The 24,022-nt window shown below is 40.8% G+C and overlaps 2 protein-coding genes across 2 annotated transcripts in view; both read right to left on the minus strand.

The window, feature by feature from the left end:
* LOC111933541 (uncharacterized) overlaps positions 1-17,516 on the minus strand; it is a 234,127-nt gene extending 216,611 nt beyond the window's left edge. Inside the window, exon 1 of the mRNA XM_086844843.1 lies at positions 17,217-17,516. Coding sequence (XP_086700969.1) covers positions 17,217-17,334 — 118 coding nt within the window. The 5' untranslated portion in view covers positions 17,335-17,516. The remainder of the gene's footprint in view (positions 1-17,216) is intronic.
* Positions 17,517-21,870: 4,354 nt separating this feature from the next.
* The window catches only part of IRS1 (insulin receptor substrate 1), a 56,225-nt gene continuing 54,073 nt past the window's right edge, over positions 21,871-24,022 (minus strand). The window contains exon 2 of the mRNA XM_086844838.1: positions 21,871-22,935. The gene's annotated coding sequence lies outside the window, so the exon portion shown is untranslated. The remainder of the gene's footprint in view (positions 22,936-24,022) is intronic.

Consider the following 24,022-nt stretch of genomic DNA (forward strand, 5'->3'; position numbering starts at 1 on the left):
AAGTTCCAGATGTAGAGGGGAATGGGAGCACCATGTCTTCTGAACAACTGCAATGAGCCATGATGGCTCAAAAATGCCATTTTAATTCTTGCCCAGCAAAGTAAAGCTTGCGCAGAATACATTGCTGAAATTAACTTTTTTTCCTCCACTCTTTCCAATATCTTTTTTTCTTCCAGTTTTGCTTGATTTTATTTTTAGGCTGATTTTAGCGTCCAGCAAGAACACTAGAGGTGCAGAGAAGGTGGGGATTTTTCTCACTGTTCAACAGGACTGAGCAGCCCCAAACCTCTCAACTCTAGTTTTGCGTTACTGCCCTGCCTTCCTCTTGGGGATCAATACAGCAGCGCTGTTTGGGTTATGTGCTGGATATAGACTTAGTTCTCTTCCATTTTGCTGTTCCTGCAGCTCCATTAAATTGGGCATTTGAAAACAACATTATATATGTATATACACACATACACACAGACACATAAAACAGAGCTCTTAAAAAGAGTTTACATCTTGGGAGGAAGCCAACATTGATTTCTTTAAATTCAGAGTAACTCCTGACTTCTGAAGGAGTTCATGTGTCTGAGAACAGCAGTGGAAATTTGTCTTTCAGTGTTTCTGCTTATCATTCATCAGGGTTCTGGAGTACATTCACATCTTTGTAAGGGCCTGGAGAAGCTTCACTAAAAAGCCTTGTTCCCATTAGCAAATCTGTAAAATTGTCTGAGGGACTGCCATGTGGGACTACAGATAGATGTACCATGTTTACTGGTCCTTGCTCCCCTGCTCCCCAGCTGCAGCACTCAGCTCCCATACAACACCACTGCTGCTAAAGCCTCGGCATTTTATCCACTCATTCATTAGTCCCAATGCAGAATGAGTCTGTGAAGTATTAATATTTTTGCACAAGCACAGGAGCTCCCAGGACTACGGAAGAATCTGGCACAGACAAGACAAGGCAGTTTGGGTGATGGCCTCAGTGGTGAGAAGCTCAGGTAGTGAACATTGCGAACCTGCAAACGTGCTGTAATGTCCAAGGAGAAAAGGCTGCTGCCATAAATCACCTTGTCTGTGAAAATATTCTGAAATGACAGCACCAGCCTCTATATTTGAGAGATAAACTATCCAGTTTCTTTAGCCTCCTTCCAACTTTATCACAGACACAAAGAAAAAGGAAAGATAACAGAAGGAAATCTATCTGAGAAGACATTTATTTTTATCAGCCTGGACCTCTGGGACACAGTTCATGGAATTTCTCCTCTGCACCATTCCCCTTCTTGGAGTCATCACACTTAGGCAGTAAAATATCTAATCTTAGGAATTGTCAAAAAATTGGCAACTACTGTATTTCTGAAAGAGTCGAATACAGTGTTAGGCTAAGTCCCAATCTGGCACCCAGGTCAAGTTGGGCTTTTTTTCAAGGTCAGAATTGCTTAAAGGCAGCCCCCAGAGATGGAGCACAGATACTTGACTTGAACAAACTATCTCTGGAAGAAATATATTCAAAATGAATGAAGTAGTTGATGAACTCTCAGGACTCCTTTGCTCTTTGCATTAAGAACAAAAAGGCAGGAACATAACAAGGACATTTATATATGGTGGGGACACAAAAGCAATTAGAAAGGTTGGATTTAACTTTACTTGCTTCTACTACTGCCTGTAACTGTCAGGGTTTCAGAGAAGGGTGATCCTTGTCCTGTTTTCCCAAACATCTGGGGCTCATGACTAAGAACTCTGCATGCTGTGTTCAGCAGCAGGGTGGTTTTCCATGCTCCACACTGAAATCTTCCCAGGGCAACCTCTGGACACCGTTTCTGCTTCTACCTGCCAGGAAATTATCAGCCCTGCAGAAACTTCTGCAAACAAACTCTCTCAAACAGCAACAGCCGCAAGTGAGCGTATTATAAATGGTAAAGGAACACTGAACAGTTCTTTTCTAACCAGAAAAAGGCTGCTGTCAAGTGCTTTAATTTCCCTGCTAAATTGTATAGTAAAAAACAAATTGCATGTAAAGACCATGTGACTAGGAATGAAAAGCCTCTCGTTGAAAGCTTTCATTTGCCCTTTATCACACTGTTTTGCTTCATATTCTATAAATAGCTCATGTGCACTGTTTTTCCTTTTGGCCTCATAACTATGAACTGGTTCCTCACTGGCTTTGCAGAGTCTGAAGAAAATCTCTGGAGAATGCTGTAAGCATATTTAGATAGAAGCTCACAAGTGGATTAATTTCAAAACAGGTCTCAGTTGGTACATTTAAAAATATATAATAATCAGAGCTGTTTGTAATAGATTCATCTCCTTCTGTAGCAGAAATCAGGAATTGGAGTAGCTTGGTTTCTGCAATCTGATTTTAGTTACAGTTAGGCTGCAATTTATTTTTAGTAACAAACTGTTTCCCTGAGACAGATTCGGCTGCTCATTAGCATTGGGAGCCTTCTCTACAAAAAATATATTGTGAAACTTCCTTTTAGCTTTGATTAGACCCACCCATTTAAACATAAACTCCATTCTGAAAAGACAGAGAAGATTTGATTATCCATCTTGTCATTAACACACAATAAAGATACTGAAAATAAATTGTCCCTCTTCTCTAAATTTTTTACTTAGTATTACCAGAGTTTCCCTTTAAAAAAGCAGGGAAATCTGTTAATCTGCATTATGAGCTTAATGAAAAGAAGTGTAATTGAAAAATTGTTGTAATGAAAGAGAGCGAAATACCAGTTGTGTTGGATTTGTGATTTTATACCATTCAACTACTTCATCAAAACATTGTCTGGGGGAATCCTCACAGTGACTCCTCTAGATGGGTTAATTGGCAGGTTGGGATCCAAATCATTGCCTTCACCAACTGATCTTTCCAGAGAGAGTTTAATCTGCTTTGCTTCCCATTTCACCACTGGTGTCAGCCCACACTGCTGCAGTAGCAGCCTGGTTTTACTTATTGATCAGTATTTTCCATGCCATTTTTTCTGCTATACCCACCCAGGTAACCTCCAGGCACATGGACTCCTAACACTCCAATTTCCAGCATGAGAAGTGCCAGCTTTGGTCAGGCCAAGGGCCCCTCCAGCCTCCCTGCAGCAGGAGGAGAGCTTGCAACCAGCTCTTAACCAGCCGAGGCTGTGGTGTTTCATGGTTATGGGCGCCTGTTCTCCAGATGTGCTTAGCTGGCCTTATTAAGGGTTACCCACAGCAAGCAGATTTACTTCAGCTCACCCCTGTGGATGATGAAAATACCTCCCCTGTAGCACACCACACATCAGGAGATGGTGATCCTGACACGGAGCAAGCTCTGGGAGTCCAGGTCCTGCAAAGCACAGATCCCTGCTGCACCCCACATCCTGGGGTGAAAGTAAACTTGATTCTGCAAAATATTTGCTTTACTAAAGATGAACTCTACCAGGTCCTCAAAGGAGCTAATTCCAAAACTGGCAATGTCAGGGTTCAGATGTGCCATATGGCAGATTTGGAGCACTGTGGCTTTGGGGTTTTTAATTCTTTAGCTCCTTTAGCCACTATTAATGAGGTGTCATGGCTCATTTAAATTATTTTCAAGATAGACAAGCTATTGGAGTGGATTGTAATTAATGCCTTCCTAAAGCTTCAACCACTATGTTGTCCTGACAGTTCAAATGTTACACAGAACTTGTAAAATTCAAAGACCACTTATTTTAACGTCTTTGAATTTTGTACTCTGTAGTACATTTCCATATAATTTTCCAGAAAAGTAACTCTTTTCCCTAAAAACACTATTTTTTTTTTTGTTATTTCAACCAGTATTTTCATATCTAATAACAAGAAATAAACCCCTCTTTACTTTAAAAGTATGAATACAATCTTAGCAGTTAATTGTCATGGCATTACAAAAATACCACTGAAATGGGTATGAAAATTGCTCAGAGCATTTGGTAGAGCACTTTCATAAGCCAGAGAGAGCAACTCCTCCAATTCATACATGTTTACACGCAGAGCTTTCACATATATGGCTATGCTTGATTTCAGAAATTATGTCATTTCCTGATGTAAAGGACTCAGGCTTCATAGATTTTTCAATGAAATAATTCATAGATATTTCACTGAAATCACAGCAGCTGATAAAAAATTTCTTAATCTCTTTCTTGTAACTAACCTTGACCGTTTGACCCTGAGAGGTTTAACAGCTAATTGCCTCTTTGAGGGAGGGGCCTGAAAACGGTGGATTTCAAACAAAGACAGAGATCATTTCATCATTAGTGTAGATGTAGGTAGTGACGAGGTTCTGCTCTGGGTTTGCCCTGTTTCAGTCGCCTCCCCGCGCTGTTATTTGAGCAGGAATGTGGGTGCTCGCTCGCCGGTGATGGTATCTGTGCAGCACCACAAACGGCCCCGCATTCTTGGCATATTTGGTGGCCTGCATCAGCCCCGCTTGGAACAAAAGCTCTTGTTTTGGCCACATCACTGCAGACTGTTGCCTGATCCAAACTGTCTGCTTCCTTCTGAACTTCTAAACAGAAATGACAGATCCGTTTGTAGTTTTTTAACAGATCTAGCCTCAGAAAACCTATCTGACATTGCCTAAATAGGAGCTGCCTTTGGCATCTAGGTTTGGTTTTAACTTAGAACACATTCTCCAGCTTAATACGCAAAAGACAAAGACAATTCAGACCTAAACTCTAGCTGTGTGAAGATTTTACTTGAAACAAAATTCAAATATGTGCAATGAACACAAGCATAAGTGCTATCTGAAGGACCATGCAAACGCTCATTAGGAAGCTGCATTCAGAACTGCACACAGCAGTTTCACTGGCATGTCTGGATATTCAGGATGGCCTCTCTGTGAAGAGCCCTAGCATCTCCTGCAAAGAAATCTCTGCCTCCCCATCCACGAGCTGCAATGGGCTAAAGGTCAGCTCACAGGCAAAAGAGAACAGAAAGGTGAAAACCGCAGATGCAGGGCTGGCTACTTTCCCTACTTGCTAGGCAGACAGTTTTGGTAGGAATAGAGAGTAGCAATTCTATTTTGAGCAGTAAATGAATAAATTTAATCCTCAACTGTCAAGGCTAAGCATTCCTTCTCAGGAGAAAAAAGATCTTTGAAGAAATCAGATAGGGACCTTGAAAGGTCCCAAAGTAAGACCATCTCCATGTCCTTTCTGGGAGGTATTTCACTCACCTGCCCTTTAACATTATCACAGATTTCATAATCACCCAAGCAATCTTTTACACTACTTGCCATCTCTGATTTAGATAGTAGTTGTTTTGAGTTTTTTTCCCTTTATTTTAATGTCTTTTTTGGAAATTTTCTGTTGCAATATAGTTCATTAATTCCTGTTCCATCTTCTGCAGGGATTGGACTCTCTCTAAGCATCATACTGTTCTTCTTTACAGCAGCCTTTTCTGTATTTGAAGACTTCTGTAATTTTTCTTCTGGTCTTTTATTCCCTACACAATCCAGATTGTTTCAGGTTGCCTTCTAGGTTTGTTTCCTATTTGCTTGATCATTCCCACTTTGGAATCTCTCCAATCAGCCCACATTACTCTCAAATCTACCAATCATCTTGGGATGTCCTCTTGGGACATTATTACTACATATGAAACCATGTTTTCTCAGCCAGGTTTTAAAATGACATCTATTAAGCTGAGGGTTGTGTCTTCAGTGCACAGTTAACTTGAGTTATTTGCACTTGAGTTAATACCTCCCCAGTCAGCCTCACATCAGAGTCCCAGGAACAGAGAAGGGAAAGGAATCACAGGAAATCATCTCATCCATAACCCACCTCTGAGGCAAAATCAAGTACAATATATCTACAGTCTTTTTGAAACACTCCAGCAGCAAAGTCATCATGACCTCCTAGGGCTATCTTCACATAAAAAATTCTAAATCCCCAAAGACCCATTTACCCACAACTGCCTCAGTCAGCTGTGTGCCCACCTTACCACATAAACCCAGCACAGTTTGCCTTCAACAATGTCATGTGTGATGGTGTCCTAGCTTGTCTTTGCAATACGGTTCTACCAGATCTACTATGGACAAGTACGGAGTGGCATCATGATAATTATTTATCACATTTGTGACAACAAGAAAGATTTTTAAAGTATCATCTAATAATCTATGCCATTATTGATTTTTAATACTAAATAAGCATTGAGGTTCTCTAAATTCTCCCTGGCTCCCTTCCTCTCAGCTGTCCTTGCATTTTCAAACACAGGTAAAACATTTGTCTTCTTGACATCATCAGGAAACTCCATGTTTCTTACAGAGAATGGCAGATAAGTAAGCACTGGCAAGTTTTTCATACTATAGGATATTGTATCAAGTCCTGCTGACTTGCATAATCTTTCTTATCTATCAAGTATACCTGACCTGTTCCTTTTTAGTTCTGTTTTTATTAAAATTAACTAGTTTAAACATCTGGCCATAATTCACCTTTTCCGTGGTGGTTGAAAGGAGAAAGTCGTCAAAGAGATGACCTATCATTTGCTCATTTCCATATTAAGCAATAAACTTCTACTTTCCTCCACTTTGGTTACTTAAGTATTTTCTTGCTATTCTTCCTTCTTCGGCACTTGCAGTTCAGTTTTAGCTTTCCAACTCTCCCTTACGTGTCCCTGGAATCTCTCATACCAGTCCCCTGAGGAGAAAAGCACCTTTGCCAACTTTTCCTGCTCCGCTCAGCGCGATAAGCCACGCTCATGTCTCACCCTGCCCTCTCTCTGGGATTGTTATCCCAGAGCAGCTGCACGCTGCCCCTGGCATGGCACACGGGGATTGATTACCGCATGGAATGACCGCGCTAGCGGCTGGCAAACCGCGCTGGCTCCAGCCTGGCCCGGCTGACCAGCCGCTGTGTTCAGTGAAACATCCCCACCTGAACGGCTTCTGCTTTCCCAACAGAACCTACACCCCACAGGTGCTGCCTGGCCAAGCCCAGAGAGCACCAGGAGAGAGGTGAATGCTTTCCTTCAACTCGGCCAAAATGAAACGAAAGTAACAGGCGACACAGCACAAGCCCAGGCCTTGCTGCCCGCTCGCATTCGAGCTCCACTGAGAACAGAAAGGGTAACAAAGTTTGACTCTTTGAAGATTTGGTTGCTCCTTTTCTGCTTTTACACAAGTTCCTTTGTCAAACAGGGTGCACAGGAATGCTCTGAGCTCATAGAAAATCTTCAATCCACCTCTTAATGAGACAAAAGATTTTAGAGAAACCCAGATGAAACACGACAAGGCATAGTAATACAGCCAGAAGAAGCCTATTGATCTGCTTTACACATGGAAAATACTGAGAAGCTAATGTAAATAGGAACAAGCTGCAATAAATGTTCTGTAACTTTAAATTAACTACCTAAGAGCATGACGGGCATCTTGCTGGTAGTTCTGCACTTCTCATAGCTCCTACAGTCATACAATCCTAGCAGCTTCAGTGGGAAGGAAAATGAAATCCTCCAGTCCTTAGGGAAAAGTCACAGTTTATCTCTAGAAAGCATGAAGCTGCAAATCTGAAAAGATGCCAAAGTTGACAGTTAACTGCCACATACTACTGAAGTCTTTTTTTTCCGCCTTCTTCTTAAACTCTTTCTTCCATTCCCGGGCCAGACTCGAGTTTGGAAGTCAGTGAATGAATTCCACAAGTACTACAGTTTGTACTTTCCCCAACAGCTCAGAAGCGGAGGTATCAGATTTCACAGCCCTGTGAGGAGGCTGGCACGGCTTCAAAGCACTTCTGAAATACCTCTCACTTTATCCCGAGGAGACAATGGCCTCTCCCAAGGGACCTGCAACAAGCCTTCCCTCCCAGAGCCGACTGTGAGCAGTCCCAGCTCCTGCAGAGTAACACCAGCATACCGGGAATTTCACAGCCTTGTGCCAAGGTAGAATTTACCTGTAAAGTCTGAACCCAATCAGACAGCATTTGCGATCTCAACATTTTTAATGTCTTGGGCCTGTCGTGATTTGAAAATGGGTTGGATTTAAGTCCCGTGTTGGCTTCAGTGTGCTAGTCCTGGTGGAAAGCAAATGCTTTCAACAAGCTCTTTTAGTTACCAAAAATAGCTTTGTACTATGTTATCAAAACGACACAATCTTTAATTTTTCTCTTGACTACAGTTAAATTTTAAAGAGACAAATGGATACGCTGCAGAATTTATAAAGACAGGTCTCATAAAAACTTCCTATCCTGAATTATTTCAGAGAAAGCCATTTTTGAAAGACATCATTTTCTCCTTTCTCCTTTGACATTAAGAAAAGTCAGCTTTCCTAGTTCCCTGCATAGATAGGACATGCAGGATTTTGTAAATTTTGCCAATCCATTTACAATCAAAAACTTTCATTCCATTTCAGGAATGGTTGCAAACATCACCTCAATAGAGACAAGGACATGCCAGAAAAATGGATTTTTACTAGGAATAGCAAAATGAAATAAGAAATAGTAACATAAGAAGAAATACAAATAGATACATAAAAGATAAATAGATATAAATATATCAAGATCAACAAAACTAAGTAAATACTGCACTGAAAATATCCTTCTAAGCTCCAGGTCAATGGAAAATTTTAATTTATAACTGTATCATGTGAAACAGAGCTGCTACAATTCCAAACATGACAACTGGGTGATATATGGCATTTCCCGTGTTCTTATACATCCTAGTATTTCAGTTATTAAATGACAAGCTGAGAAACAGTAACACAGAGACGAATGACAATAAAGCTGGTGAAAGGATTAGTCAAAATTTGTCAAAGTGTGATGGAAAATATGGGAAGAACAAAACATGAGCTGCATTGGTGCTTGGAAAAAAAACAAAACTCAAACCACTTGAGAATTTGAACCAAGGTCAAAATGAAACACTAGACACATTCACAAGGCAAGATGGCACATATTTGGATGATCCTCAATAGAAAAGCTTTCTAAGGGACAGGGAAAGGCCAGCTGAAAGCATGGCAGTTGAGTGCTCCATCATCCCCTTTCCCCTCCTCAGAACCTACTGGAACAAACTCTGTACAGGCAAGATACAACCTCAGCATTGCTGCTCAGCCATGGGTCTCCTCTCTAAAGAGCAAGGAGAAACAACTGCCAAGTTTCCAAGTTTTCCAGCAAAAAGAATTTACCCTGATTACTTAATCGCCTTTCATCCTGTTAATCTGGTGCTCTGCCCCTGCTCTAGTTCAGTCCAGCCCCTGGGTGATGAACAGTTCACATGGTTTTGCTGCTGCACTGTCACAGCACTGCATCACCTGAGTGATCCATGCACAAAAATCAAGGGAAAAGACTTTTCAGCTGAATTTGCAGCTTGCTCCATCAGCTTGTGCTGTTTTTTCTCTGTGGGGCTGGCAAGGTTTGGGTGCTGAGGAATCTATCCTGCTCTGTTGTTCCCATCCACAATTGATGTAACTGTATTACTTCAGGTAGGTTATGAAAGTGTGGAAACTGCCTTCCAGAGCCTCAATCCTTAAGCCACGTCAGAGAAATGAGCCATTCTTCGGCGATACTACTGAACTTGGGAATCTCCCACCAGTACTGAATGCAAAACTGGTAAACCCAACATCCAGTGCATCTCCTTCCATTTCCTTTCCAATAATCTCATCATGAAACCTTTATGTTTTACTAACTTCCAATGCTGCAATGATGTTTCAAGCTAAAGCACCCAAGCACTGTAAAGTCAAGAATCAGCAGCATGTTCCTTGAGGCAGAACAGTCACAAAATTCAAAAGCAAAATGAAAGAAGAATATTTGAGGATAGAGTTTGCTTTCTCTAATGAATCCTCAAAAACAGCAATCAGGGAAGATATTGAGATAACATTTTAAAAGCAAAAAAAGTAGAATTTGAAAATATAGCACGTAATAAAGATCAGCCACAAGTCATAGTACTGGCTGCAGTTTCAACTTATTTAAACTAAAATATGCCATCTCTTTTCCAGCATAGGCTCTATGAGCCCATATATTGTTGAGTAAACTTTTTCCCATGAAACCATTCCCACTCCAGTTCAGAGATAGGCATTATGGTCAAGCCATGTTTCTAACAATAATGTTTGGTTTGGCAAGTTGTAGTGTGGTTATCTTGGCAAACAGATGCTTTAGCCTATGCCATTTATTTGGTCCCAGTACATTCCAAATTATTTTGATGAAACTTCAAGTGTGATATGATGGGAAAGTCATAGCTAGTAAATCACCTGCAAAGACCCATAAAGGACAGGTCTTGATGGCCTCATCCTGCCAAAGAAACAACACTGGGTTGCTGATCTGTTACAAATTAGAAATGCTTATAGTAAAAGCAAGGGTTCTTTTTATTGCAAGAAGTCAAGGAAATATATACAGCACAAAGAATAGTAATATGACCCTCCAGCAATGCTCACCCTAGAACAGAAGGATCATAATTCTGAAGAGCAGTCAGCACTCGAGTTCATAAAGTTATTGAGGCAGTTGTCACAGCATTCCCCCTCTCTCTCTTTGTAAACTGTTATTTATGCACATGCACATGTATGTGCACAGACACATGCTTTTAAATATGTGGATTATTAACTTAAAGGTGAGAGTTTACTTCAAGCAGGAGGAGGAGAGAGTTGTTTCTTTATCAGCACTATCTCCTTCAACAGAACAAAATAGAAAAAAGCACTGCAAATGGCAATAAAATGAAAAGAAGATATTTAAGTCCTGAAATGATGCATGATGCAAACATGCTTTCGTTGTGGTGTTCTTGATAGGTTTGCTGCTCTTTAACGGTGTTGTAACAATTGCAGTGTTTTCCCTTCAAATACAACTTTTGTTTTTTCAAATTATTTACAATATTTGCAAATAATGCAAATCACTTTTTGTAGAGCTTAAGAATACCCTAAGAAGCTAAGTTCTCAGAAATGTGCCATAACCTCAGAACCCAATGTAAAAGACAGCATCTGTCAGTGCCTTGCACTCGTGGAAATCAGGCCAAGTCCAAAAGCTGCAAATAAAGATACTTCCTATGTCTGTCCCATTAAAGTAATTTCCAATGACTTTATATATGTCACTTGCTTTTAAAACAATAAATAGAAAAAATTCTTAGTTCTTAGTTCCGATTTCTATTCACACAGTTCTTCCCCACAAATGTTCAGATTCACCTCTCCAGCTTTAAGCTGTCCTCAATAAGAAACACAGACATGAAATCCCAACTTTCTACCTTCCCCCAACCCAAACGCTGACTGCTCAGGAGTTAAGAATAGCAGCAGCAAGCTGATAGAAAACTGGGAAAAGGAGAACATGTGAAAATTAATGCTTGGGTTCACAGAATTATCAGGATACCCTGACTGACAGCTAATCTTAGATACATCTATAGGAAATTTCATTATTTCATTTCTTTCACTGCACATGGAACAGGAAGTATTAAACAATGACTACAGTTAAATGTAAATATATGGCCTCTTAATTTCACAGGCGTTCTTCAGATATCATCTAAACAGGTAGACAGATTCATATATATTTGTCTTTCCCAGAAGACATCCCTCAAATCAAACAGCAATAGAAGAGGATTATCTAATTTCCTGAGCAGCCTGCTACAAAAGCAAGAACTATACACAGGCCTCTCTCACATGGGCAGAGGTCCAGGTGAGCTTTCACCTGCAGAAAAGCAACTCCAAAGTTACCTTGGCCAACAGAAACTGCTGAACCACAGCCCACCTTACAGGGGTGGGCTATTGAGTCCTGGGTGAATATTCAACATCCTCTGAAACACAAACAGTTCAAAATTTCCTCCAGTAGATGAATATCCAGCCTTAAACACATCCCATAACACATGTGCATCTTAACAGAAACCAAATCATAACTTGAAGCCCACAGAAAACCCATCACGTCATGTAACGCACTAATAAAAAAATACCTATGAAATACAGATGTTAACGCTGTTGTGGGATAAAAATAGAACTGACTTTCAAGGGCAATTTGTGACTTTTGGTTAAGCTGCAGTCAGTGCTGTTGGAGCATTTACTGGTTTTACACATATACATTCATACACAGACTTTCTCTGACAGTCACTCTGATGGTTTCCCCATTTGCTCTCTTCATCTTCTACAGTTTCACCTAATTCCCTTTTTCCTTTTTTTTTCTCTTGAATCAGAACACACCTATACAATAGTGTATTTTAGGTTCTTCAAGAAAGAAGAAACAAGCACAGATAATTTGCACTACTCTTTGCACAGACAAAAACATTGCTATGGACATTGTTTTTTCCGTCCAGCATGTCAGTTTCCTTCAACAAGCTGCACACCAGCAAAGGACTGGAAAAACACATCTTAAAAACAAATGAAATTAGCTTCCTGCAAATTAATTTTTTCCTTTCTGTATTCCTAAAGCTTTTATCTATGATTTCCTCTTTTACTCTTAACAATAAAATTGATTAAATACAAATTTCATTTCTGTAGGCATTGATTTGCTAAAGCTTTTGATAGAGCCCGTTCCGGATGCATTATCCAATCCCATAGATCCTGCTTGGGAAGCTGCCACGGACTCCAGACAGCGTTTGAAGTGCAGTTATGCAATGGATGCCACAATGCCCGAGCAGGCAAATTATCAGGCCTTTACAAGGGAGCCTTTGGTAGATGAGCCCTTCACACTGCTCTGAGCTGGGCTCTGTGTGCAGAAGCTGCAGCTCTCTGGGCACAGAGAGGCTCAGGGTGTGCTCAGAAGCTGCTGCACAGCGACCACAAAAGTGGTCCTTGGGAGTAGTTCAAAACGCTTCACAAGAATGCTTTGATGCTATCCAGAGCAGTGCTACTGGCCGGTAGCTAAACTATAATTATGCTGGCTGGATCAGAAAGTCAGGGTTGAGTTGCAAGAATTCCCTTCTCAGCTCACCCATTCCAGACCTTGATCAAGGCCAATGTACTTTTGGGAAAGTTCAGTTCCAGAGAAAATGTAAGCCTACAGCCGAAAACCTCCTGGGTCCAGTTTTTGTTTTAAAATCTAGGTCAAGTCATTCTCGTAGCAGTGGCAGACTTTCCATGCAGGTGGGGATACTCTGTGCACAAGAAGGTACAAATAAAGAAATGTTTACAGAAGTCTAACGGTATGTGATAAAAAAACCAAATTAGCATCAATTCATTATAAGCTTTGTCTCTGGCCTGACTACCATCTGTGATGGGGATTTTGTTATGCAGTGAAACAAGAGCAAGCTAGAGCTTTAAACAATTGCCTCGAGCACACAAGTCCTGTGTTTATTCCTAGAAACATATTCATAAATTATAAAACTGAAGGAGGACCACTTTAACTGTGTGGACTGCAGGAATTTACTTCATTGTGACATGTTCTGACTGCTCTGCAACCAGCCTAATTCCCACTTGTTTTGTTTGGGTCTATAACCACACATAACCACGGTGCACCTGAACAGTGCCACTGAACTCAGTTTGTCAGCGAAGAGTGATCATCAGCACTGAGATTTCCCACCAGACTGGGCAGGGTGCAGCCACTGCCTGGCCTGGCAGAGCCCTTGCAAACACTCCTGCTCCAGGGGGAGGGCCATGGGCAGGGGCAGGACAGCACTGACCTCTGGCTTAACCTTTCTCTGAGGCCACTTCCGCTTAGCAGAGACCAGGTAAGGCCAGAACCATTTCAGCAAAGTTAAATTCAGCATCCAAGCTCCACTCGGATCATACCATCTCCCTGGGCAAAGATGGCATTTGAGGATGTTGTTAGGCTTTTTCCAATCCTTGTTGTCTGTTTTTACCCCACTGTATCCTTCCATAAACACGTGTTCAAGCTTAAGCCTTGCACCCAGCTTCAAATTCTGCAGGTGGGAGGAATGGTGATGTCTATTCTCTGCTCTCTAAACTGGATCTAAAACAGGGCATCAGCTAAACAATAATTACAACCTCCAATGTGTTTATTTGCTGTGTGCCTCAGGACATTGGTTTATGGAAGCCTGTGCACAACACACTCTCACACCAACCCCATTTTCAGATAAAAAACCTGGCAGGGAATCATGAATTTTTTACCCTCACCCCCAAAGAATCTTTATGATATGAACTTCCTTAAAGCAGCCTCATTTTAAGTCTCACCATTAAAACAAAACACAGCACAAAACAATATCTTATGGACTGCTTCACATGGTAAAGAATTTTCTTGTTAATTCAGCCATCTCTCAGAAATTAATGCTTTTTTTTCTTGTCTTAGGAAGTCAGGGTACCTTATTGTGTTTATGTATTTCAGTTCACTCTGCCATACATTACCCTGATTAATTCTGGCAGTGACAAAGCTGGAGAAGTAATTTAAAATCGTGATCATACAGAGGCACTGCATTTTCCTGCAGCAAAATCAACACTCCTGTTTAACTCTCCTGACCTTTCATTTCCTGTGAAGGAGCACGGGAGGTAAAAGCTGTTTCTGAAGGCACTGCCTTAAGAGTTCTCACAAGTTTATTTTTGAATTATTTTCCCTTATAACAAAAGAAAATGCATTCAACATTATACCTAGACAGACAACAGTACTGCAATGACACCAAAAAGCTGCACTACAGGTGGAATTAGGCTATAATACCAAGGCTATTTAACCAAGCCAAGTCAGTCTAAATTCGTCTTTGTCAACCTTTGAGAACAACAGAGAAGAAACCATGGAATGCAAATGTTAGGGATGAGAAATCTGACTTGTTTGCTGGGTAAAGTTTGCTTTGAATAAATATGTGGAAATACTGAAAACAACAAAATATGCAAAGATGAAAAAGGGAGAATTTAAGCACATTGGAATTGTAATTTGTTTCCTTTGAGCTTCACTTCTTGTTTCCTTCTAATTATAGCTCCAGAAATATTCTTAGGGAATAATTATAATATAATGACAGTTATCTATGTCAATTGTAAGTCATAGGTGGCTTAACTCCTCTTTTTAAGAACTGGCCTTAACTATTTTCAGACTAAGCACGTACTTCCTGTAACTTCCCAAAATAACATTTGGCGATCACTGGAGCTAGAAGAGCTGCTGCGTGCTGGAAAGTGACACTTTCAATGTCTACACAAAGATCAAATATAAATTTATCAGAGAGCACCTATCTCAATGTCTGTTACAACACAATCAGTCACTGATTCTTCACTGACAAGCCTTCACTGAAAGTCACGTCTACTCTGCAGAAACACAAATCTAATAAGCAGCAAAAGAACCTCATGAAAACAAAGAAAAAACACCTCAAAAAGCCATTAAATTCTTACAGGTTAGAGCACAGCTCTTCTCAAAAAATCTCACCTATTCAGCATCAATTTATATTACTGTTATATTTGCCAAACATCCTGCTTAAATAGCAAGGCTGTTAAGCAAATGGACTGACAAACCCACATCACAGTTATGACATTATTTGCTTAGCAAGGATATGTGATTGTTTTACAGTGATGGAAGTTTCATTAGGAAACACTTCCACTGCACTGATAGACAGCAAGGTGTGTAACACCTACTGTGGGAAAGAGACTCTGATCTGCACACCAAGCTCATTTGGGATCCCATCAAAAAGAGAAACAAATGTTCTCTGAGCCATTGGTCTTCTGGTTTCTTGTTTCTCTTACTCCAAAGCCAGGATAAGTTTAATGGGATGCTATCTCACACTGGAAAGCTCTGCCTTTTGAGTAACGTTATTATCTGTGTAACCATGTTCTAAATTGTGTTTATTTAATGATGTTTAAAAAAAACCCAAAACAAACAGTGAGTTCTCTCTTTTTCTTTCAAGTTCAATCATTCCACATATCTAGTCAGGAACAAAATTACTCAAGCAGGTAAAACCCTCCCAGTATTCTATCAAGCCTTCATTTCCAGCTGAAGATACCACAGAAGATCAAATCTTTTAAAATCAAAATAATTCTATTACGTGGAAAAATAATCTTATTTCTCCCTCCTAAACCTCTCCTCCCCCTCTCCCATGTTCAGGCTATAAGCCCATTTACTCACAGTAAAACTGAAGTGCCTGCAGATTCAGGACCCACTGCCTACTATGGCAGTTTCAAGTTAAGGATTTCACACTTTCCCCTATTCTTGGGTCATTTAAGTCCAAGCCAATGCTGCTCACAGGATGTCTCCAGAAAGTTCTGCTGGCTTTTTGTTTCACTAAGGCAGCACTGTCCCCAGAGTCAGCATATGGCAATCAAAGAACATTCAGGTGCTAAAAGTGCTTCACAGAAAAGAGGAAAGCAAAGGAAAAGCTCAGAAAGGCACCAGGAGCTCACTGGTAAGGTGAAAAGGTGAGGAGCTCAACAATAAGAAGTTCCCTTCTTGAAGCATCCAAGGGAGGAGGTATTAGGAGGAAAAAAACTTGCTGACTGTGACCTTAAAAGAGACTTCTGTTTTGACAGGGAGAATCATAGGCATCGTATCTTCAAGGCATCTTTGAAGATCTGCATTTCATAGAGCTCCAGCTCTCACAATGACACTGCTGGAATAACAAACACAGGCTCCCCAAAGCACTTATGTGTCTGTAGAGCCATTCTTAATTTAAGGATACACTTGCTTTAAGCTTTTGTGTTTAGCTTATAGGCTTTGTTTAGTAGAGATCACTTCGGTGAACCTTTAGCAGGCATTGAACCGGTCCTCCAGAATAGCAGCAGCCTCCTGTGTCAGGGATAAGCATGTCTCCCACTAATAGATTGCTAAGAAGGGGGTTGAGAACTGAAGCTGAGATCTTCTGGTGAGAACACCTTGGCTGTGTAACAGTTAGAAATGAAACTGAGGACTGGAATGGACTAAACACAGAAGGAAACTTTCCAGCAACTGAGTTTTCTGAGCAAGCAAGATGGCATTAAACAGAACAGAGGAAGCACTGAAGTGGAAACTGAAATCTGGAGGGACAAAAAGGGCTGGACAGTACTACTGTTCTGCAAGGACAGTTTACGTAGCTTCTTTAGCAGCATTTCTTTGTTACCCAACACTACAGGAGTTAAGTACTTCTTACTCATTACTTAATCCTCCTAACACCTCGATGAAGAAAGTAAAAATCATTTTTGCTTTGCATACACAAAACTAATGTAATAATACCAAATTATTTATTCACATTCTTATAATGCTTTGGAAGAGGCAAAACTAAACAGCTCTAATTTTAAAAATAACACAGCAGGCAGAAGTCTCTTGATCTTTCACATCCATGTGTCACGTTCAGGCCCTTCTCCTTATCTTTCACTTCAGATGACAACCCTCAGGATTACCCACATGACTGGGAGACTGGTGATGAGCCAACAGATTACCAAACCACTTCACACAGCCTAACAGGGAAGAAATCCAGGCAAATTGCCTCCTGGCAGAAAGAGAATTTCAGTTTACCTTTCCCTGATCCCGCTGAGGCGGCAGCGACGTGTGGCTGAAGGAGACGGACACTCTCCACCAGCAGGCCGTGTTCCCACAGGCATGCTGTGAGGAGGCTGAAATTAATGCAAAACATGCTACTGATAAGGGCAGGCTGTCAGGAGGAGCCACATCGCTGCCAGGTGGCTGAGGAAAGCCAGACCTTGTGGGAAAAGGGCGGCTGGGCAGGAGGGCAGTGACTGCTGAGGGGAGCCAAGCACCCAGAGCCAGGGCAGGCCTTGGGGCTGCTCCGGAGGAAACAAAACCAAGCCCTGCTGCACTGAAACCACAGAGGTGTCTGAAGACACCACTTTAGTGTTAGAAGACAAGCTTTTCTCTGAAGTTAGTCACTTAAAGGACAAATAATGACTGTTTGGCCCTGAATGGGCTCAAATGCATGTTTTGGACTGAGACCACAACCACAGCTCACCTTATTTCCATCAGCCTTTTAAAAACAAAAGCCAACCTGGACTTCAAGAGATACAGATTACTGAGGAAGAAACAGTGACAAGTTTGCCTTGCACCCAGCTCAGCTGACTGCAGAATCAGAGAAATTTGGGGTTGTTTTGCTCTCAAACTCCTTCCCTAATCAAATTTCTAAACAGTTTAAAAAAAAAAAAAACCTGCTGTTTTAAATTCACAAGCTGAAGGTGAAACAGTAAACTGATAGATAGTTAAAATTATCATTTCTTCTTTCAGTCCATCTTCAAAAAGGCGTAAGAACAAAGCACTACCACTGCAATGATGAAACTCAGCAGGACAGTAACCATGTCCACAATAACCTGAGGAGAAAACCCCTGACATTTCAGCTTTATTGTAATTTACTGACAGCAAATAATTCACAACAAAACTGGTATTTTATTCAATCTAACTAACAATTTGTTATTGCAATAAAAAAAAACAAACACAAGCAAACAAGAGGAGAAAGAGCTGTAACTTCCCAGTCTGAGGCGGACACTGGGAAAAGCCCCATGAGCAGAACCATGTGCAGCAGGAGGAACTTTCTCCCTGATGTTCCAGGAAAGCTCAGCCATGACATCCAACAGACAAAAGGTGCCAGACTGATTTTGAAATTAAAAAAATAAAAAAGAAAGGCACAGATTGTGACAGTCATATTCAGTGCCACAAGCATTTGGATGGACAGATAGGAGCAGAGCTCTAAGTCACAACTTTTTATCTTCAAAAATTACTGGTAAAAATATCAAAGACATTATCTGGTTGTTTTAATTTTTTATCAATTCTGTAGCAGCACTGCTGCTCTAATGCTTTTCCCTTGCAATGCTCTATCTTCTACAAACACTGTAAGGTGCATTCTACAGTCAGGTCATTTTCCTCAAATTAACGAGCACTTCATTTTTTCTCCAATAAGTTTTTCTCCAAACTGAAAGTCCTGAACTTTTTTCCACTTTCACTTTTTCTTTTTTTTTAATGGGGATCTGCTAAGTTCACAAATTTATTTACAGTATCTTCAAATTCACATCTCATTGCAAATACTGACAGGCAGATAAATACAAGGTGAACTGGACAAGGGTGAATACTGTCACTTTACAGTATTTACACTTCCCCATCACCACTGAACTAGCCTCAAAGTTTGCAGATTGAAAAAATCAGACAAACAAAAAAGGCCCCCAAAATCTGCACCCAAAGATGGCTTGGAGGCCATAGAGGAGATGGGCAAGAATTTGCCACGACTTCTCTATTTTCAGTATTGTTTCTTTAAACTGCACTAGCCTAGGTGAATGAAGCTGCAGAACAAGTGCTCCAGCATCTCCCCAGATTGGTTCAGTGGGCAGTCAAATGCTGTACTCAAGCTGCTCCTAAACACTGGAATCAGCTAATCCCTGCAGAAACACCCGTTGAGGCTCCGTTGTGCCACAGTTACACAGCTCAAACACTCCGGCACAACCCAGCCCTAGAGTGAAACAGAGGGCACAAAAACAGCTTCAGCTGAAAGTCAGCTGCTAGCAAGATGGACACAGTGCTTGGTTCTTAAATATGCACAAAGTAAGGCTACAGCACCAGAACATGCTTATAAACATGGCCTGAGCTCTCGTTTTGCTTTCTGAATTTGTACTTTTACTGAAAAAAAACAAACACCCAAACAATACTTATGGAAGACATGATATTTTAAATACTAAGTAAAGGGGTTAGTATCAAATACTAGAAGGACAAAAATTTATTAAGAGTTCCACAACATATACATCAACTCAGAATCAAACTGAACTTGAATATAGCAATCTTCGCCAAAACCCAAGTGTGTTAATGCTCCTTGTGCTCCTGGAGACTACTTCAAATGGTTTTTCCAACCCCTCTCATTTTCAACCAATAGCACTAATAAAATGCATTCAGTAGAGAGTTTTTGACACTGAAGCTGTGCCAGTAACAGAGCCAGAAAGGAACTTAAATAATAACCCGAAACATCCACTTGAAAAAAATTAAAAGCAAAATAAACTCCCAAGCATCTGAGTGTTACCAGCTGATCTAGGACTGATCCCATGTGCTCATTTTCAAACTTAGAGAAATGACAATCTGTTCTGTGGCAGACAGTGCAAAAGAATTCATAAAGGGATAAGATAATATAGAACTGTATTTTTGAGGCATTTTTGCTTTAATTTAAAAGGGTTTGGTTCATAATCATCTATTTATTAAAGTTTGTAATTCATAAGAATAAAAATCTATGCAATAATCAAGTTTTAGGCTTGGTTATGAATGCAATTCGTTGCAAAAGTCTTTTCAAACATTTGCTGAACAGGCATCTTTAATTTTCCTTAGGAACAAATAATGATTAGCATAAACCCTATGCACATTAACATCTTTAACAAGCTCCTTCTCTGCCTGTGTGTTATCATTAAGATGAATGGAAACCCACCAGATCAGCACCATCACCCCTGCCATCCCTAATGACCACTGTCCATTCCTACACTTTTGTAGAACTCATTTTGTTTTATGAACAAAATTTGCACAAAGAGGTATAACTGTGAAATATTCCTACCAATGTTAAATGAACTTACTGGTGCCTTTTAAACCTTAACAGTAACTTCCAGCATCTCCAAATTTGTGATTTTAGTAATTGCCAGATTTTGCAAATTACCTGGAACAATGCCTTGGCACAATGGACATTAAATGCTTTTCTATGCAAAGCACTTAAACATCAACACAGGCTAATATTTAGCAACCAAATCAACACAATGAACATTTAATTTAATTCACTAAGATGGAGAAGACTGGGCAAAGGAGTTGAGGGTGAGTTGTTCTTATGTTGTTACTTCATTGCAAATAAATATATGCAAGCTTTCATTAAAAATAAACCCCATTAAATAAAAAAAAAAAAAAAGGAACAAAAAAGAAAAAAAAAGAAGGCTTAAGATAAAATGGGTAACTTGGAAATTTAAATACTGGTCTGATGCACATGACTTTCTTTTTAAAGCAAGTGCTACCTTCTTAGGTACTAAATGTTCTTTGGAAAAATCCATATCACTGCTCATCAAGGGTAACAGGTGAGCTACTCCAGATCCACCTGTCCCTTCCAACATAAAAAAGCAGCAATGCCTCGTCTGCTTCTGCTTGGTATCAGAACCTTTGAGAGGAGACTTCTCTGTCAGCAAAGGCCAAGGTTTCCCAAGGCAGCACTTGGGCAGGCACAGGTTCCTCTCAGGCTGCAGCCTCGCCATGCTCCAGCACCCTCACTCTGCCAGCATCACCACTGCGGCAGTTGTTCCGGTGAATCTGGAACAATTTAAGTTTTCTTAAGCTGCAAGTCCTTTCTAAGTGACTATTCTGACTTCAGAGGGTCAAAGTGGTTTTATATGTGCAGCAGTACCAGCAGAGCTAAGGGACTGGTAAGCCTCCAGCAAAAGGAGTGGTGAAGAGCAGCTGTGCAATGGCCCCTTCATCTATACTACAGTCAGAAGTGGACACCGCACTAACCACAGCCTAATCCCAGACATCATAAACATCTCAGGGGGAAGAAACCCCTTCTTTGAGGGCTGACAGCCTTCCTGCAGGAGAGCTGCTGCTGTGCCTGCCTGCCTTTTCCTGATAACAAGAATTCTTTTGAATGTGCACTAGTCCATGGAGCTGCTTCGTGGAAGCAGGAGGGACCAAAGGGGACATGACATGGCTTCAAATTCAATTATCACTTCAACAACATTTTACTTGAAAATCCAGTATTTTTCCAGTCCCCAAAAGAATTAAGACTCTGCAAATGTTATGCACAAAAGAATTTTCATCTGCACAGAATCAGTGTAAAGCAGAGGAGAGTCACAGAAGAATTCTTCCTTGTCGTGCCTCTTGCACTGATTTCCAATCATCTGAGCCATGCTTTTTAAATTTTATGCTGAAGTCTTGCTATGGCTTCCAAGTGATTTTACATGCTGTGAACCCTTCCCCCAAATTCAGTGGATGGAGAGCTGGATCCTGAAAAGTCTTCAGAAAACAGAAACAAGGGCTTTAGTGGAATAATGCAAGGAAGCATACTTCCTATTCCACCTAATTACACTTCATTCTTAAGCTATGGTGGTCCACAGCCATTCTCAATGACAAACCATGGAAACATTACAGAAACCCGGTGGGAGAATTTCAGATATTTGAGACAGCTTACAAAAAAAATAAAAAATACCCAAAACCCACTACAGCAGATAAAACAGTATCTAGTTTATTACATATAGAAAGAGATTTCCAGAATTTACAAACACCCACATTTTCATTCCAGGGAAAGAGTCAATTTAAAAAGTTCACCCTTTTTTGTTTCCATTTTGCTTTGTGGTTTCCTGTTGGTTGTTTTTTTCTTTTTCTTCTTTACAATATATACAATGGAAGACTTTGATTTCTTTTTTTCTGATTTTTTTGTCAGTTCCTGTGCAATTGATGAATTCAAGTTGACACTTGTAAATACCCATGTACAGTAATGTTTGTCTTCATTGCAGTTAATACAGACTATTATTTTACAAGGAGTACAAAATTATTTTTCTTTTGGAAAGAATTCAGCTCAACATCAGAGTTATCTTACAACTGATAGTATCAGTAAATATGACTGTACAATCAAGGCCCAGGGACCAATGACTCATATTATATTATTTTCTGAATTACAATCTTAAAACAAGAATAGTACCCTACTCTATTCTTAGAAGCCTTGTTTTAAGCAGGTTCCCCACTCTGTTTACAACAGAATATAGTATACCTCAGTTCCACATCAAAAAAGATGTGCTGTAGGAAAAGTTACATTTTAATTAAAAAAGTACATGTATAAATCAAAACCTATGTTAAATATTTAATACTCTGCAACCAACATTAAGTTTTGTATGTAATAATTTACAATGATGATTTGTCATACAGGTTTTCAGCAGCAAATGAAGTTGTGTAAATGTGCTAGTAAAATACCCATTCTCACCCATGATATAGTGGTGGGCACATCAGTTCATGTGGCCAGCTAAGTCCTTATGGTAGAGGATATGAAGTAAGAGAGACTTGTTGTCCAGGTGTCACAGTGCTTCTGCTTGGCACAACACAGGATGTGCAGCTCAGTCAACAACTCCTGAGGTTTGTGTAAAGTAAACAAACTGAACTGGATGCATCGTACCCATTTACAGAGGAAGAGGAGGAGGAGGTGAGGTCCTAGTTGTGATAGCATGAAACATTTATAGTCTTGATACCCATGAGTTTAAAATAAGGATTTGGTGAGGTTCTGTAGGTCATCATTCTGAAATTGAAAGAGAAAGAAAATTAGCATCATGAGCACTTCAAAACTTTTCTACATTTCCCTCCCCCTCCTTTTTTTTCCTCTTTAAAAGAGTTTCAAACTGAAAGCGTTAGCACCTTGAAAAATTATGGCATACACAGTTGAAATGTATTCGAGCATGTGAATCCCAAAAGCATTTAAAACAGATGTTGGCAATAAAATTCAAAGCAGTCAGAAACACATTTAAAACTTGCAAGAGATTCACCTAAGCAGAAACAATTTAAGTGTCCATACTGATTAACTCTGACAAGCTCCTGTAACAAGAGAAAGAAAGGCTCCAAACACCAACCTGCTGTTGGTATTTTTACCAGCTACAAGAAAGATCCACTGCATGTCAGGCCCTACAAAAGGCCTTCATGGCTACCTGCAAACACCATGGCTGGCCTGGGAAGGATGACCAAGGAATGGAGCACTCAGGGTGCAGCATTACCATTCCCTACTTGACATACCAATGCTAAAAAAATTGTATATAGAAAATCCTGATAAAGTCCATAAATCTATCTACATTCTGCTTCCCTCTGAGAGAGGGCTGGGTGAAAAACCAGGTCCTGCAACCCCGATAATGCACGGCACAGGTTTAGTGGGGAATGAAGGCCAGAAGGTGCCTCTGACCCTGTCCCCCCAGCTCTCCTCATCTGCTGCAGCCTCCCTGACCCAGCGCACATGCACTGTGCACAGACTGGTGCCTGGGTCAGCAAGTCCTCTGCTCTCTGCCTTTCTGCTGGTTCTCCCAGGCAGGCTGTCAGTCCCAGCCTGATGAGGAGTGAGGCAGTGTCCAGCAGGATGCACTCGGGGCTGGATGGCCTCGTGTCCTGCTGGCAGCTGCTCCAGCCCCCGTGGGGACCACGGTCCCTGCTGGGGGACACAGAGCTGAGGTCACACGCTGGGGCACCAGGGCTGCCTCCCACTGCTCCTGAGGTCCTGTGGCACCGGCTGGCCACACACACAGCCCTGGTGTCCCTCACTGCCCACCACCCTCAGGCCTCTCACACCACAGCCCTGGCTCCTCTCTGCACACCGCCGACATGCAGCCAGACCCACTGGGGAC

This window comes from Cyanistes caeruleus, chromosome 10 (genome assembly GCF_971803275.1).
Source record: "Cyanistes caeruleus chromosome 10, bCyaCae1.hap1.1, whole genome shotgun sequence".
In the NCBI taxonomy this organism is placed as follows: domain Eukaryota; kingdom Metazoa; phylum Chordata; class Aves; order Passeriformes; family Paridae; genus Cyanistes; species Cyanistes caeruleus.